We start from the raw sequence: 17,904 nt of genomic DNA on the forward strand, positions 1-17,904 counted from the left end.
TTCAAGTTTCTCCAGAGCTGCATGGGTCAGGACTGTGATGACTTGGCCTTTGAAGCTTCTCTTTACATTTTCCATGGACTAGCACATAAACTACCCAAGCTCCACCATAAACTTCAAAGACCTGTGAACACTGTTTTATGCTTCCCTGGTCACATGTACTAGTTTCTTCAGTCAGCAGGACAATCTACCAAGCAGATGCTATCACTGTAGCAATGTTTTTCTCTCCTCAGGTTGTAAAGAATGGGAATCAAACAACAGATGTCCTCCTGCAGTGCCCAACCACAAACAAATGCAGGGCTCCTGGGGACAGTCAAAGTGTTCTATACTCTTGGCCAATTCTCTAATCCAACCAGGTGGTAGAATGGGGTCTATCCATTTTCAGGGGCTGGTAGATCTGGAATTTCAGTACCTAACTAGGGTGGACTTTTTATTATTATTAAAACGATGAGCTAGCTATGCCTGTGGTTTGGATGATATATATCGAAAAGGCATACTGATGCAGTAGTTTTAAATGGCTGCTGTAACAATTACTACCATCTTTCAGGTCCACTGCTTTATAGTTCTATAGGTCAGAAACCCAACTTGAGTCTCCAGTTGGCTGAAAACATTCCATCAGGATGTATTCCATTCTGGAGGATCTAGGGGGAGAATCATCCCCTTGCTTTTTCCAGTCTCTAGAAGCTTCACATATTTCCTTGTCCACATCCCACTCTCTCCATCTTAAAAACCAGCAATGCTGAGACAAGTTATTTCCATGTCATGCTCTGTTAGATCCTCTTTTCTGCCTTCTCAGCCTACTTTGAATGACTCTTAACATGGTAATAAATCTGCATAGGTAATACTGGGCTACTTAAGGACAGCTGGTTACCAACTATAACTCTACATGCTGCCTTGAGCTCCAGGGAGTACACTGGCATGGCTTTGGAGGGGACATTACAGTTTCTACTGCAAATGGACAAACAGGAAGTAGTGAGGGAATTGGAGTGCTTCTATTTCATACCTTGGTAAATGTTGCTAACCCCATAAATGTAATTGATCCATCTGATGGTGGAACTTTCCTATCATGTATTATAAGGAGTAGCCATCATGCTACTCCTTGGGCCTTGCTGGGAAAACAAGAGTCCTGTCACTCCGGACAAACAGGTAAAAGCCAGGCAAACAGTAGGCAGTGGCACAGAAAATAGGAATACACACAGTTGTTAAGGCTCAGTTCTTGTTTTTGCTCTTTGACATCTGAAATGACAGGCATTCTAGTGACTCATTATACAAAGAAACCAAACACTGGTAAGAGCGAGAGGGGTAGACATTGCTGGGTACACTGATGCCCCCAAATATCTGGGTCCTGCCTCCCCAGACTACCTAATTCCTCCCTGATGTGGTCCTGCTATAACCAGGGTACTGGGGTTTTCAAAAGTCCTCAGGTAAGTCTAACAGAAAGCCAAGGCTGGGGGCCATTGCATCAAAGACTTGCCCTAAGCCATCTAAACACACTAAAGCATGGGGCTAGTTCTACTCTACCTCCCTCCCATACTCTTTTATGAATCCAAACACCCTGCTAGCCTTGCTGAGCCCCATCCAGCCTGCAAAGCATCACTGAATTTGATCTGTACTCAAGTGAGATGATGGGCGTGAACATATTTCATGATGTGCCATGTAAATGACAGAGAGTGCTAACAAATTCCACCTGTTCCAACTTAGCCTGTGTGTGTGCATGTGTGTGTGTGTGTGTGTGTGAGAGAGAGAGAGAGAGAGAGAGAGACAGACAGACAGACAGACACACATACACACACACACACACACACACAGAGAGAGAGAGAGAGAGAGAGAGAGAGAGAGAGAGAGAGAGAGAGAGATTCACAGCTGTGCTCATTTAGGGAGGTTAAGGAGAAACAAGGTTCTTCTCCTGAAGCTTGCTGATCCTGTTTCCTGGCACACACTCACATGCAATTAAAGTCTCTTCAGGTCTACCTCCTGCTCCATCCATCTCTTCCATCACGCACAGGTTCAGACCTCCTTGCCTCTTGCTGTACTGCTTTCCCAGATGTAATTGTTCTGTTTACATTGTGGAATTTGCCTTCTCTTAGATGAGACTGTCTCTCTAGAACCCATGCCTTTGACAGAGCCTCCCCCGTTCTGTGGCAATATTGTTTGCCCGACTTTCTCTCTTTGAGGGACAGAGTAGATGCTATATAAATACTGTTGACAACCCAGTAACCTGGGAGCCAAATATCAAGAACATTTACATTGACACTTGTGTAGTGTCACCAAGAAATGCTTTGAAATCACAGCTCAGAATCACCAATGCTTCCTTGTATGCGGACACTTTATTGAAAGCAAATGTTTGTTTTAGAATCACCAGACAGACAGTTTGGGATGGAACTGGCAGGGTGGGTGGGAGGGTTCAGGGCTGATCATTTGCTGTAGCTCTTGGGGCCAGGCTCCAGGGAGGCTGAGAAGTCTTCTTCCAGCCCCAGCCCCACTGCCAAGCCTTCCTCCTCACTCTTGGTTAACTGTACATTCTTGGCTCCATCTGAAATAGAAAGTAAGGTAAGTTGATCCAGAATCAATCATTTGTTAAAAGACACCAGCCTTACATTCATTCCCTAGCATTGCCCCAGAGATATCAGATTTGTTTCCAGGCTTCAGGGACATACTAAGAGCATAGCGATACTTGAAGATGTCAAGGGACTCACTTGGTCATGAAGCTAAAAGCAAGTTGAGAGTCTAGAACAGTTTAGACAAAGGTCTTTTCTCTGATGTTCTGCCTCTCCCTGTCTGCCTGCCAAATTGTCACTCCTGGCCTTCCCCCAAATCATCCCTGTTCTGGAATACCCTCAGTCTCTCAGGTAACAGACATCCATCCCAGTAACAAGAAAGAGGAAGGACATTCACTGCTTTGTGCCATTTGTTTTCTTACTCTCCTGGAAGTTTCTTAAGGATATCATATTATTTGTACAGTCCGAATGTCGCACTGTCGTCCAGTTTTACCCCTTAAACCCAACAGCAGGAGGTGGGAATGCCATCTTGTACCTGACCATTTCTCTTTCTCTGAGATTTTCCTGAGAACTTAAAGATACTTTTCTCCCTGCACCATAGCTACTGGCTAGAAGCTGGCAGCCATTTATCACTCAAGGGTCACATTCCCTTCCCTCCCTCCAGTGTCCAGTGTCCTCTCCTTGAGCCATACCCTTGATTCCCCTCATCTCCCCCATCAGAACAGGAGGCTCTTGGCAGCAACCATCTTGGGACTGTGTGCACCTCATGAAGAGGTGCTGTGCCTCCAGTTCCCAGTGACCTGGTGGCCTCCATGTACAGTGTAAGCCAACTTACAGCTAATCAGTAGGCAATGAGTCCATGCCACTCACAAATTCTTGTCTTCCAGGGAACTGCTTACCTTCATCCTTCAGAGACTGGATGTACTTGGACCAGAAGGAGCAGTCAGCTCGTTTGAGGCCCTGCCGATTGGGAAGCTGGGCACTGAACTCCTTGTAGCTCTCTCCTCCAGCTCCAGGGACAAAGTCAGGCCAGGGTGCTGCAAACTCGGCTGCCTTCCTTGAAAATTCATGTGGGTAGTTGGGATTTCTAGGGAAATGAGAAGAAAGCAATGTCTCTGAGGGAAATGCATCTTTTTTCTTAATACTTGGTATCACATCCTACTTGTTCTGGTCTTCAAGGGCAAATCATTCAACTTTGAATTCTAGGGGGGGAACTCATTTGGCCAGCTTTCAACTGGGAATGTATCTGGGCATTATAAAGCACTGGGCCACAAATGCTTTCTGAAATCACTGCTGACAGGTCATATCCAACTCATGGCTCAGTGACACTACTCTGGACCTAGTCTTTCTGAATGCTTAGGAGGTCGGTCTAACCCCTTCTACTTTGGTGTCCTTTGATCTAGATGCCATCCCCACTTTCTAAAAGGCTTTTGCTCATTCAAGCTCTGGATTAGAAAGTAGGGTCAGAGGCACCTTGCAACCCATACCCTAAGGACACATGAAAGAATAATCAAAGCCTCCCAGAGTTATCAGGACAGCAGATTTATCTCTAGGCTGTAGGGTTCCATGGAAGTTTATTTTGTCTGCAAAGTCATTTGGCCTCAGAATCTCAGAGCAGAGTTGAGAATCTAAAACACATTAACATCTCTTTTCACGTGATTCACTCTCCACTCATAGGAAGAAAACTGCCATTCTAAACTTTTCCTCAAAGTATCCCTCTCAGGGAAGCTATCATAGGAAAACTGAGTGTCCTCCTTCAAGCTGCATGAATCTGGGTGCAGATATCAGCCAAGGTAGAAATGTAGAAAGATTCCATGTTAGAAAGATGGTAGTTTCTCTACTTTTAAGAAAGATCGATACTCATGTCAGTCATAAGCTCACTCTTCTGGAAGCTTCCTAAAGGCATCCATGCTATCATTGTATTCCAGATGCCTTCATTACTGCTCATTTTGCTCACTAAAGCTGATTCCCCATCCCACAAGCCCCCATGCTCATAGCAAGAGTGCTTCCTCACCACCTGCCTTGGCTCAGATCACCCACTCCTGAGAGCAGTTTCCCTTAGCTTATCTTAATGGTTTGAAGTCCTGTGTAGATGCTGCTTCCTCAGAAAAACATTTTCTAAAACACTAATAAGAAATATCCCTGTCCCTTTGACTTCCACAGCAAACATCAGAGAACTCTATTTGCTCTTCTTTGAAGTACACTTGCTTTTACTGTTTGACGTTGTTAGTAGCTTGTAGCTGTGCCAGGATGTTTCTTTCTTCCCCGGGGAACTATACAAGTTCTGGGGGAAGGCAAAGAGATATAGGAAGTAGATAAATTACCAGCAGTGGGAAGGAACAGAGTATCTGGGAAGTGGTGTACCACAGGACTGGACCAGAGGATTCTGGGGAGGAGGTGGGAGCTCAAGAATGCCAGGATGGCACACCACAGCTGACATCAGTACACCCATGGGGAACAGAAAGGCTCTTCTCCCATTGGTCTGTCCTCCAAGAGATTCTGGGAAATGCTTGGAGACTTTCAAAAAATATTTTATCTTTTTGAGACAAGGTCTTTCTATGTATATTAGGCTAGCCTGAAAATCCCCATCCTCCTGCCTCAGCCTGTGGGCTTGGGTGACAGGTAATACTGTTATGTCTGGCTGCCAGAGACAATTTTTTTTTAAATTTTCATAACTAGAACAGGATTGGGTGCTATGTTTTGGATATAAAATGTTCCCCACAAGTTCATGTACTGGATGCTTGGTTCCCAGCTGGTGAGCCTATCATGAGACATTTTGGATCTTTAGAGCGAAGCCTTTCTGGAGGAAATAAGTCAGTGAGGAATGAATTTAGAGAATATCATGAGCCTTGTTGCTCCTGACTGTACCCCTTCTCTCTCTCTTTCCTGTCTTCCATGAGGTAGAGAAGCTCCCCTCACATACCTCTGCTGCCATGATGGACTGTCCATTAGAGAAAACAACCAAGGATAAACTAACTGGAAATGGGACCTCAAGTAAACCTTCCTCCTGTAAGGTATTTGTCAGATATTTTGCCACAGCTATGTAAAGCAAACATCATAGTATATACAGTGTATCCTATAGTATACACAACTTAGCTGGTCTCAGGTGTCAACAGTACAGAAGCTATAGAAGCTGCCTATTGCTCTCAGTATGTCCGAGCAAGAACTCAAACTGGAAGCTTTCTTCATGTTTTATCTACACAAAGATTGGTTAGAAACAGGGAGGCCAAACCAGGGAAAAGGTATCAGAGAATTGTAGTTCTTATGGCCAGATTGAGTGAGTGATAAAGTACAGCCCTTGTATTCAGCTGTGGGAATGAAAGGGAACATGTGACAGGAGTCAGGAGAGCAGTGGGATACATACCCCGATCTAATGAAATTGGCGAAATACTGCATGACTTTCAGGGACAGGCTCTGCTCCTCTGTTGAGAACTGGCCCTGGTAGGCAGAGTAAAAAGGCAGTCCAAAAGCATACTGAACATCTGCCAGCAAGTCTAGGCTGAGGAGATAGGGAAAGAGAAGCAAGAGGTATGAGGTGACAAACATGAGCCAAAACTTACCAGTCCTCCAACTGAAACAAAAGACTTCTTACACTTCATGTTACATGTAGGATTCCTGTCTAGTGTGACACCCCACTTAGCATGCATCCAATATGGTCTGGGGCAGACCCATGGCACATTGGTGGCTGAGGTTCACCTACTGATGAGAAATGATGACCTGGAGATGTTTCAGGATGATACTTTGACCCTATTCTAGTTACAATGCCTATATTGTCATTGGATATTCTTCAGTGAGCAAGATCATAAAAAGTGGTGTGTGTTGATTCTCTTGTGCACTGGCCCTTTATCTGTAAGTCGTAACATCCCAGATCTTTGAGATTGACTTTTGTCCATGTAGTTCACCCTGGCACCTGACACTTGGTAGGTGTTCAATAAATATACATCACGATTGAAGCGAATTTCTAGTAGGTAATGTGTCTCTAGGTTTCACATCCATGCTGACAAGTGTGCCATGTTGAACATCAAAAGGGGCCATTATTCTATTCTAGAAAAATCCGAAGGGTGACAGACAATATGCTTGTTGATGGACAATATGCTTTTCAGACCAGGCCTGAAAAGACAGGGAATTTGGGTAGCATTCAAGCCAGTGAACCTTTGACCATGGCCATGAGCCATGGAAAGAAGCCTGATCTGAGGTAAAGCCACCACGGCTGCTGTCCAGTGAGGACAGAACCTGGCTTTGTTCACTTGAGATCTCTGGCCTTACCAATCAGCCCTGCTCAACACAAGCCCTTCCCAGGGAGTCAAAGTGTGGTTATACTGAAGAGACTACACACTGCTAACTTTGGACATGAGTTCTACTTCCAGGAGCCACAACCTACGCAGCTCAGCAGGGAGTAGTATCCATATTGCTGCTGTTCCCAAAGAGCTCTAAAAAATGGCCCCAGCAGGAAGGTGACCTAGCTGGGCTCTCCTCTAGCCAAGAAGGAAGGATAGTGACGACATTTCTGACAGTTTGTGTGCTGGAAGTCATCATCCTTCTGACAGGGAAAGGCTCACTGTACGCAAACCACAGGGTTGGGGTTGAGTCTGTGACCACAGAGATCTTGATGTTCCTTCTGTGAGAGGAAGCATGATGACTTCATACTCATATACATCCCAGCCCAACAGCCCTTCCTGTGAAGGAAATCGGGGTGGAGGGGAGTCTTGCTTCCATGGCTTCTTCACTTCCTTTTGAGACATGGCAGTCTTGGCAAGCACACAGCTCATGCTGGAGCTTTGAGCCTCTCTTTGAGCACATCTGACCTGAGAACATGATGCTCCTTCTGCTGAACGCATCAGGAGGTCACCATGGGCCTCATAGACCACATGTGTTCTTGTGAAGCCTGTTAAAGGTGAGCTTCCCATTTACTCCACACACTCAGCCTCTTCCATTTACCAGGAGAAGTTCTTACAGTCATGGTGATCTGGAGGTGACCATCTCCAGCTCAGAAACTACCCATAGTGCAGTAGCTTTGCTGGCCTTCCCCAGAGCCCAGCAGAGCTGTTGGTACACTGCTCCATGGAACAGTCACACATTCTAGCTGACTGGATGGATTAAACTGAACATCTGACTCCTTCCATAAAGTGTCACCAGCACAGGGCAGAACTTTCCAGGCCACACACTTTCTCGGCATTCAGGCTAAGTGTTTGCCAAGAGCTACTGTATGTGTGTGTGTGTGTGTGGGGGGGGGGGGGGGATAACTAAACTCATTGTCTGTCATGCAGATACTCCACTTTCAAGAGGCCCAGCCTAGAAATCAAATAGTGGAACACACATTATGTTTACTGTTCGCAGGAAATTCAGAAGAGGATCTGAAGACAGCATCTTCCCACATAGGCCTCTAATTTCAAAACGGAGCAGGAAGGAGCTGAACACAGGTGCACAGGTTCAAAGGTGAAAATCCACACCTCACAGCACTGATCACTTCTCACAAGCTCACCGAGTATAGTCCAATGGGGCTTTTATTTTATGTCCCAAAAATAATCACCAAAAGATACAGCATTTCTGTGAGCCATGTTTTCAGGTGTGAATGAAAAGATCATTGTGCATTGTACATTATATGTCTTTGAAAAAACAAAACAACAAAAGGAGCCACTGAATTCGATGACATTTCTGTCACAGTCAGGTAAACGCCTATGAAAGTGATAAGACCTACCTATCTTCCTCACCCCTCCAGCCAGTCTCCTCACCTCCCATAGACCCAGGTTCCCAGGCTTCTTCTTTATGCTTCTTTATGCTTTTATGCTTAGGTATGCTTTCCTACCTCAGGGCCCTGACACCTGACAACCATTTTGGGGAGGGGAGGGCATTAACTCACTGTTCTCCATTGCACTAGCACTATGCACTTTCCTTCAGGTTCTAAGCTCAAATGTGACATTTTAGAAGGTCCTTTCCTCTGTGCTGAGTCCGGCACCTAAGGGCTCCTCCCTCCTGGCACTGCTGAGTCAGTCACCTGAACTCATGTGCAGCTGCTGGGCATGCTCTCTGTAGTTAGTCTGGTATTAGGCAAGTATCTGTGAAGTCAGTGTCGAAGAGGATTGTGGAATGGGACAGGAGAACAGTGGGGGTGGGGTGGGCAGTGTCAGGAGCGACTGGCTTTCATTCAGCCTGGGAGATAATCATAAAGATCACACAGGATGTGGCGGGGCCCATGGAGCCAGTTCAAGAATCCAGCTCTATGTTTTCTTTGGTTTGTCAGCTCCTGCAAAGTCACCAAGATAGCCAGCTGAAGAGACAGCATTTTGGATCCGGATTGGGCAGGGCCCTGGAATGCATAGAGCTGTCTAGAATGCTGACCAGTGGTGTTCCAAACATTTCAAGGCTGAGATTTACAGTACCGTTTCCCACAGCTGGGCAGTGTCTAAGGAGGAATGTGGCTGCTTTCTTAGTCATTTTTACTGACTTTTTTGTAGCATGGTTTGGTTTGTTCCTTAAAATAACCCAATGCTAATTACCAAACATTAAAGATTAACAGAGTTCTAAATATTGAACATGTATTATCTTTAGTTCTCATACTCCAAAGATAAAGTGGAAGAAACAACACCCATTTCAAAGGCAGGAACATCGAGGGAAGTTGCTCAGGTAAAAACAGCCAATAAAAGGGAAGAGACAGAGTGAAAGCCATGGCGAGTTTCCCTCACATCTACAGCCTTGGCATTCAAAGTCTGCCAGACGTATGTATGTATGTGTGTGTATATATGTGTGTGTATATGTATATATGTGTGTATGTATGTATGCATGCATGCATGTATGTATGTGTGTGTTTGTATGTATGTATGTGTATGTACGTATGTATATATGCATGTATGTATGTGTGTATGTATATGGGCATGCCCCTTCTCACAACATAGGCAAGCCTCAGAACTGATTTTTCTTAGGCCCCATTTCCATTGCCTTTCTCAGAAGCTCTGTGGGACAGGTATCCTTTTCTCAGGTATTTGCCCGGAGACCCAGCGAGGCTAAGTGAGTTGTCCAAGGCTGAACAGGGCGTAGCTCAGTATAGACTTATGCAATCTACTCTTGGCTGAAGCGGGTATAATTGAAAGAGAACAGAGGAGACTTCAGAGACAAGTGAGAGTTCAGGCTGCTGGTTGTGAGAATGAAACATACCCGGTTACCTCCCTGGGCTTTTGCTTCTGTACTGGTAAAATGAAGGCCTAAGAGAACATATCTTTCAAACTTTGACTCTGGATCTGAGCCATTTCTCTCACTCTGCAGGTTTTGGATTGTCTGCTCTCCCCTCTTTCTCCACCCCCCGCCCTGGCATCACAACTCTCCCGCCCTCAGTAGTACTGACAGCTTATCCATGATGCAGCGGGCAAAGAGTGCCGCACTGTCGCTTTGTGACATCTGAGCAGTGCTGTATAAGGAAGGGGGTGGAATGGCATCTGTTTTCTGGCACTTACCAGCAAAGCTAGTGTACGCTAACCAAACAGAGGCATGGGACAGACGGTGGAGAATGTAACACACAAACACACTCACTCACACACACACACACGCACAAAATGTGTAGATCAGAGCCAAAAATAAAATGAGAGAAGAGACAGCTCCAGGGCAGACAGAAGAGGGAAGAAAAAAAGAGAGGAAGCGGAGAAGATGGGGGAGGGGTATAGAGGAAGAAGGAAGTTGTGGGGAAGAGAGGGCTATTTTGGAGCAGCAACAACAATAACAACAAAACCTTGTCAGAAATATGGATCTTTCGTTGATCTGCTCAGTATCTTCAGGGTCTGCTCTGCTGATGGCTCCACATTACGACTGTGGTGACAGGGGAGTATGGAGGTTGTAAGGAATGTGTTCTGAGAGCCAAGAGCAGTAGAAGTCTTATGGTCTAAATTTATTCAGGCCCAGGTCTACACAAATCCATTACTGAATGGCCCTGCCCCTGTGCACACTGTTCAGATGGAGAAACCGAGTCACCAAGGAGACCATATGACTTGCCTCAGGTCACTAGCTGATGATAGTCAAGGGAGTGTTTCTAACTAGCAGCAGATGCTGGAGTTCTTGCCTGTCACCAGCACTAAAGCTTCTATGGCACATAGCCACCGTACCTCAAATGTCTCAGTGTCTTTCCTCTGGAAATGATAGGGCAGCCTTGAGGATTGCAGAGCTCAGGCTGTGGGTGAACAGACAGGGCTGATTTGAGAAAGCATGCCTACTCTTCATCTCACGGGAGTCTGCGACCCAATTTTCATAGATCTCAGGGAAGGCTGTCCTCCAGGCTCACCACCTGCTTACCCCAAACCACAGAACCAGCCCCAGGGAGCCTAAATACTGGAAATGAAGGCTTGGCTCACCCATGTCAAGAGGGGTGGCTTGGCTTCTGACTTCATTCTTTCATTAGTCTTGTGAGTCCTTATCAAGTCCTTCCTTGAACACAGGGCCTCAGGCTGAGGTATTGGGAACCATTAGGACCCTTCAGAATCTGGCACAGCATGTGGCCCTTCCAGGGATCGCTTCTTAGATTATCACAAGGGACACGTCTGCAAGTCCTTGGAGGGACAGATAAGCCAATCAGCAGAGAAAAGCCCTGGCCAACCTGGGAGGCTGAGGGTGCCATTGGCTGCACCTGAGTCTTTCCCTGAAGGACTATCCACTTCAGGTCCTTGACACCAGAGGCCTCCAGTGCAGGGCTCCGTGATCTATAGGAGGTCAGTGCTCTTGGAGTGTCCCCTTCAAAAGAGACATTGGAGTTCTCACCTCCGTATTTCAGAATGGGCCATGCTTGGAGACAGTCTTTCCTCAGATGACTTAAAGTGAGGTTGTTAGGATAGACCCTGACCAAGCAGGACTGGTATCGCTGCAAGAAAGGGGGATTTGGGCACAGGGACAAACACACAAAATGGTCGAGGAGTGATGGGAAACAGGAAGAAGCTTACTTCCTTCTGGTAAGCAATACCTGAGGCAGCCAGAGGCTAGAGATAACTGGCACACCCTTTCCAAAACCCATGGAGGAGTTCATCCCTGCTGACATCTGCACAGAAGCCCTCAGACCTCCCAAACACGAGACAGTACAATTCTGCTCCTTCCAAGGCCACACAGCCTGTGGGCCCTCCCCAGGGAAGCCTCTGAAACTAACCCAGGGTTTACGCCCTCCTGACTCTGCTGGAACTGTATGGGTGTTGGTGTTTTTTCTTTGATACGAGCTTCTTAATTCTCCTTGCTGCGGGGGCCCCCCACCTTTCCATGACCTCTCTACTTCCTGGGAAGAAGGCAAATACTGGTCAGAGAGCCATGAGTGGCATTAATCCAGGGCCTGGCACTTCAAGGCACAGCAAGGGCTGATTCCAGAAACACGTTCTGGGATTGGCTTCCAGGCCACAGTAGCTACAGACCACTGGGCCACAGGCTCCATCTATTGCTCCCACACTCCTGAGTGCCTTCAATATTCCTCTCATGTTCCCCCATTAGAGCTACAGTGGACTACTTACTCTCCTTACCTCAACCCCAGGCCAGTGTTTGGCTCCAGAGGTGGGTGTGGTGGAAACTACAAATAGCTCTAAGCAGACAGACCACGTGGTCGAGGTGAAAGCAGGTCTCAAGACAGTAGAGGAAAAGACAGCCATTGCTCTACACGGACCCAGCTACTCATCTTGGGAGTAGGGGAGAACACACTGAATCCCTTGAACCCCAGATGTGTGTGGGGTATGTGTAGTGGTCCCCCAAGACTCAGAAGCTTAAGACTATTCCCCAGTGCGTTGGTCTTAAGAGCTGAGCTTTTGAGGGGCTAATTCACAAGGTTATTATGAATAGAACAAACAAGGCCCCAGGAAGCTCATTCACCTTCCTGTGCAGAGGGACCTTCTGTGAGGCGGGGTGCCAGCCCTCAATAGACACCTGGGATGCTGGAGTCTTTAGTCTGAGTCTGGAGTTCAGCCTTCACAACTGTAAGCAACAAATCTGTGCTGTTTGTACTTTATAATTGCAGCCCGATTGGATCAAGATGCCTGCCCTCTGTCTATGAAACAGGGACAAGTGCCTCTACCTGTCCCCTTCACCAGCACTCCACGTGTCTCCATGGAGTGCCATGAAAATCAAGCCGCCTGTTTGGACACACCACTGCTTCAGTTTCACTGGGTGAAAGCCCACAAGTTGTGGAACCACGTGCTCCAAAGACTCTAAGGCTGACACCAGGATGCCTCTCCTTTCAAGGTCTTATACCCAAGGGCTGCTGTATGAAGTTTGCTATTCAGATGCTACTTAATGCAGACGTTATGTTTCCTGCTCAAATGAGATTTCCACACTTAGAAAGGGCAGATATAAAACCTGGATCACACAGCCCTCCCTCCAAACCCTTTCATTCATGTTCTTATCTCTCCTCCCTTCCTAGCATCCTTACTACAGTCTTCCCTTTCCATCAGTTGTTTTGTTTTGTTATTTTTTTTTTTTACTTGTGTTTCTCATCTCTCTCTCCCAGTGCTTTTATTAGCAGGTGATTGGACCTCTTCTGGAAGTAAGGATAATAGAGAAATTGGACTAAACCGAAACCTTTCAGTTGGACTTGGCAGCTTGTGCCTGCTATCCTTGTGCTTGAGAGGCCGAAGCAAAAGTACTGATGAGTGTCCAAGACAAGCCTGGGCTATATAGTGAGTTCGAGGCCAGCCTGAGTTACAGAGTAAGAAAATATGAAATCAAATAAGAAACGAACAACAAACGCTTCCTACTATGGAAACTCAGTTCTTAAGTGCTCAGTTCTTAGAGTTATAAACACATAATATACTAGCAAATGAAAAAGCTTTCTCCATGTCCAGGAGACCAATGAATAAGTGAAGTCAGAGCTCCAAGTTCTCCATGGTGGACAGATCGTCATACACCTTGTACTTTATTCTCCCAGGAAGCAACAGCATGGAATAAAGTACCCAATACCACTGCCTCATTTGTAGATGATGAAACCAAGGCATAACATGGTCAAGCACTGTCCTAAATCACAGAGAAGCAGCTTGTGCCTTGTCCTTGTCCTGGCTTATTTTTCCTCTTTGTGGATCACAGTGCTGACATAGATCCTTGCCAGACAGCCTTCTCTGCCTACATGATCACCTTACCTGCCATGGCCATAGCTTTCAGGGACATGATACATGAAGACGTTTCCACGGGTTCTCCTTGCCCAGAGGCTGGCCATGTTGACCATGGGACAGATGATAAAATAGTCCCTGGGGGAAAGAACAGAGAAGGGAGTTCAGTTACACAGATTTGGGGGGAAGGCTATGCCAGGCACAGGCTTCCCACAGGCAGTCCCTACCCACCGGGATCTTTATCCTAAAGATCCTCTGCCCACCCTTGCAGGGTGCTCTCCCAGCTCTCCAGTGGCCACACTGATAATATGATCAGCTCTGGTTTATGGCAGGACACAGTCTGAAATGTGTCCATGGTAATGTATCTCACAGGTCAAGAGGCACCTGGTAGGTCTAAATGTCTTTTCAGAACATCAACATCAAAACGTCAAAGATTTGGCAGCCAAACATGCTAGGAAAACACAGCTGATGCATTGGTGTGCATCGTCAATGAGTTTACTTCTGAGCATAAGGCTGAGTCTTTAAATATACTGCATCCATAAGATACCCTGAGTTATGGGGCTCTGAGCTGGGGTTGAATTTGCCAAACCCCAAACCTCAGGCAACTTTCAGAAATGCCTGGAGATAGTTTTGGTTGTTGTAACTGGGATTAGAAAGTTTCTCCAGGCTTCTGCTCACAAAATCTCCAAGCAAGGCCTCCTTCAGTCCAAATGGTAAGAGGGAGGTAGTGGGGGAACCTGGGGAGGATGTGGATGTTCATGTTGACTACTCATTGAAGCTGATGTGAACAACTCAAGAAGCTTCTCATATAGCAGTAGCTTCTGTATGTATGGAAAGGCAGGCCCTGTTTCTCAAGAACTAGTTAGGTCCAGGGATCAGATGGATCATACTGGCCTTGGCCTTGAGGTTTTGAATCCCAACTACATTGTTGGCAACGTGGGATGTCCACCAGTCCTTTGTTCCCTTTGGTCTTCCAGCTGAGATGTTTGTCCTGGAACCCTGTTTTGCAAAGACTTTGCAATGGCTGATGCTAAGGACACCCTGAAATCCTGTCTACTCAGTGGACTACCACCCTTTTTCTGGCCGATGAAGCTGGTAATATTTGATGACTGTGAAGCTGAAATGTCATCGGTGGGACTCCAAGGTGGGAGTGGGGTAGATATGGGCAGCTGGGTCACCTGTGAACAGCACAGGATGGGTCTGGACCTCCAAGAAAAAGGCTAATGCTTGTAGCTTTAGGGAAGGACACTTTCAGGAGACTGGATGCAGAGACGCTGAGGGAGTTAGTAGCCTGAATTGTCCAGGAGGAAGTGAGTGCCTGAGCTATGGGGGTCCGGAGCCTGTATCCCCAGTGGAGCTCTTCTAGATCTCAGCTCTTACCCTGGAAGTTGTGTTTAAGACAAGATAATGATCTTGAAGCCAGAACCTGAGTTTGCCCAAGCTCATCTGCTACTGAAATCTGGGGTAGCCTGTGACCACTCAGAGTGAGGGACTAAATATTTGTGGGTTCTCATGGTTTTGTCTAGGTCTGTGTCTCAAAAGTCAGTGGTGGGTTTCTTCATTTAGAATTAAGCTCTTCACCAAGAGCCTTTTAAAGGCTTTCTAGGCTTCAGAGTCCAAGCAGATGTGGCACCATTTTATTGCTGCAGACTATCCAAGTAGAGCCACAGCCTCTCAGGTGGAGACGCAGCACAGGACCGCCAGCCCACTCTTCCTGACAGGCAAGGACAGAACATCTGAGATGGAGCCTTGACACTGGCCATGTCCTCATAGCACAGAGCAAAGGAAAGCATGCTTCTCCTGGAGGAAAGCATAGAGCATAGGAAAGCAGCTCCTCCTGGGATGCTGATACCACTGGGCCCAGATTTCTTCTGGAGGGAGTCCTATGGGGGAATGCAGAACACAACAAGCCTGCTGTGCAGCCTCCAAGGTAATTCCAGAGTTGGAAGCCACATGTGCAGAGCATCTGAAGGAAGAGAGCTACACCCTGTGTGTCCCTTGATTCTTACTTTTCCCTCATCTACTCGCTCAAAAAATAATGTTTAGTGCCTTCAGAGGTGGCTCAGTTACCATGAATACTCGAGTTTGATCCCCAGATCTATGTAAAAATGCCAGGCATGGAGGTCTATCTCTGGGGAGATGGAGAGTGGAGGATCCCTAGGGATCACTGGTCAGCTTGTTTGGTCTAATTGGTGAACTCTGGGCCACTGATAGACCCTATCTCAAAAGGGTGGATGATATTCTGAGAATGACACCCAAGGCTATCCTCTGGCCTCCACATGTGTTACATGCATGTATATACACATTAACTCACACATGCACTTGCATAGACACTTGAACATACATTAAATAGAGAGTTGTGTTTGGCTTCAATGAAATAATGATACACAGGGAGAGGAGACAGTGTAAAGCTAGGGAGAGCAGAACTTGGGAACTCTGGGGGCATGAGTCTTTAACTTTCTTGAGGTGGGCACAAGGCATGCTTCTCAAGAAAGAAGCCTGAAGAATTAGCGGAGATAAGGGCGTGCAGTATCAACAGTGGGCAACAGCACCCCAAGGGAAGGGTTCATGGGTTTTGGGAGCCCTGGGTTCATCCTGCTTGGGGAAGAGAGACAAAACTTAGTAGGTCTCCATTCCCACATCCTAAGTGGACTCTGACCATGTGTGGAGTTGACTGCAGAGCTCTAAACATGCCTGTAGCTCTTCGATTTGTCATGTCTGAGGGCCCATCAGGAGGTCCCTACTGCACGGTCAATTGAGAGAGGGGTGCTGAGGACGCCTTGAGTCCCAGGGACTCCATGGATCCTTCAGGATTAGAGCAGCCTCTGAACCCTCATCAGAAGCAGGCAGAGAAGTGGCATCCTGCATGAACTGGCTTATTGAGTGGCCCTCACTTGCTCGGTGGGGCTGGCTCACCGGGTGGCATTCTCCAGCGCCCGAGAGAAGGAGGCGTAGTCATCCGTGGAGTGCTCCAGGGAATAGTACCATACGGCAGCAGCGAGGATGCGGGCATCCGAGTCCTCACCACCTAGTGAATTCTGCAGTGCCTGGTAGAAAGCTGTTTTGCTGTTGGTTCGGCCTTGGCTCTCTTCGAATTGCTTTGAAAAGAGGGAGGAGGGACGGAATGAAAAAAAAAAAAAACCATGAAATTTCCCAGTTATACCCTGAGAGGTACACACTGTGCCCTTCAAACATTATTCTAGAAGATTCTCTCTGAGCAGCAGCAAAACACAGCATTTAGCACTTGTACCCATTCCAGTACCACCTGGTTTTCACTGTGTGTACTGTGTGACCTTAAGCAAGTGGCTCTACCTTTCTGTGCCTTCTCTTTGCCCATCTGCAAACAAGAGTGCCTTCTAGTAGGGTTAGGAGAAGGACATGAAGGGAATCCAATTTAAGTGTGGTCCTTCTTAGTCCAGATGGCTGTCTGACACTGGGCCGCACACCTCTCTTTCTCATTTTATCAGGCTAGGTTTAGCTGTCTTGTGCCATCCCATGTACTGCCATGGTCATTCAAATATGAATAGACAGTGTTGCCATAAGAGCAAACTCTTCCCTGGGCCAACTCTCCCTGACCTGGAAAGCTAGGACCATAAGATCAAGCTCCCTGACTGTTGGGCTATGTTCCAGCAGGTGGAGACAGAGATGTGTAATGGATATCCAGAGCCTCACAGAGTGGGCTTAGAATGGGTGAGGATACAGGGATGAGGCTGTGGCCAGGCTTGCTTTAGGGAGAAACTGCACTGTTGGGCTGAGAGACTGCATATGTGCTCAGGGGCAACGGCCACAGCTTTTCTCTCTCAGCCTCCCTGCTCTGCCCTTGTCTCGCTGCTGACCACGCTGTGGGAGGGGGAGCAACTCGGCTCCTACATTCTGGCCTCAGTTTCCTCCTTTCTGGAGAAGAAGGGCAGAAGATGAAGGTCTTTTCTTGATGCAGTTCTGGGAGTATGGCTAAGATGCCTGATCCTTGGTATGCTTAGGATGCACATGTTTACATATTTCCAGGAGCTCCTGTATACTGTGGCCCCGCTTGTTGGTAGACCCTGGTGTGTTTACACTGCCCTATAACCTCCTCTAAGTGTAGGGATCCAGGATCAGGGCATGAGCTTCCATATATTGGTGATATATCACAAATGTTCCCTCTGTGGGACAGCTGGCCAGCCCTGTTGATAGGGGTGGGGGGCGGCAGTGGCTGGCATACCCATCTGTGGGATGATTTAGCAAAGACATGTCCCAGTTTTATAACACCAGCCTCATGAGACAGTGAAGAAGACCCGAAAGGCCAGCATGCAAAAGGACCTTCTTTCTTTAGTCTTGACGTTCATTTTAGAAAGAAATCTTAAATGCATCAGTCTCTG

General features: G+C 46.9%; 1 protein-coding gene across 1 annotated transcript in view; it reads right to left on the reverse strand.

Annotated features, from left to right (window-relative positions):
- Positions 1 to 2,396: 2,396 nt before the first annotated feature.
- Tg (thyroglobulin) overlaps positions 2,397 to 17,904 on the reverse strand; it is a 186,370-nt gene continuing 170,862 nt past the window's right edge. The window contains exons 45-49 of the mRNA XM_060389330.1: positions 16,463 to 16,644; positions 13,577 to 13,684; positions 5,860 to 5,994; positions 3,395 to 3,582; positions 2,397 to 2,530 (exon numbers count right to left, since the gene is read on the reverse strand). Of these exons, the coding sequence (XP_060245313.1) occupies positions 2,412 to 2,530; positions 3,395 to 3,582; positions 5,860 to 5,994; positions 13,577 to 13,684; positions 16,463 to 16,644 (732 nt within the window). The 3' untranslated portion in view covers positions 2,397 to 2,411. The remainder of the gene's footprint in view (positions 2,531 to 3,394; positions 3,583 to 5,859; positions 5,995 to 13,576; positions 13,685 to 16,462; positions 16,645 to 17,904) is intronic.

This window comes from Meriones unguiculatus, chromosome 8, assembly GCF_030254825.1.
Source record: "Meriones unguiculatus strain TT.TT164.6M chromosome 8, Bangor_MerUng_6.1, whole genome shotgun sequence".
NCBI classification, from domain to species: domain Eukaryota; kingdom Metazoa; phylum Chordata; class Mammalia; order Rodentia; family Muridae; genus Meriones; species Meriones unguiculatus.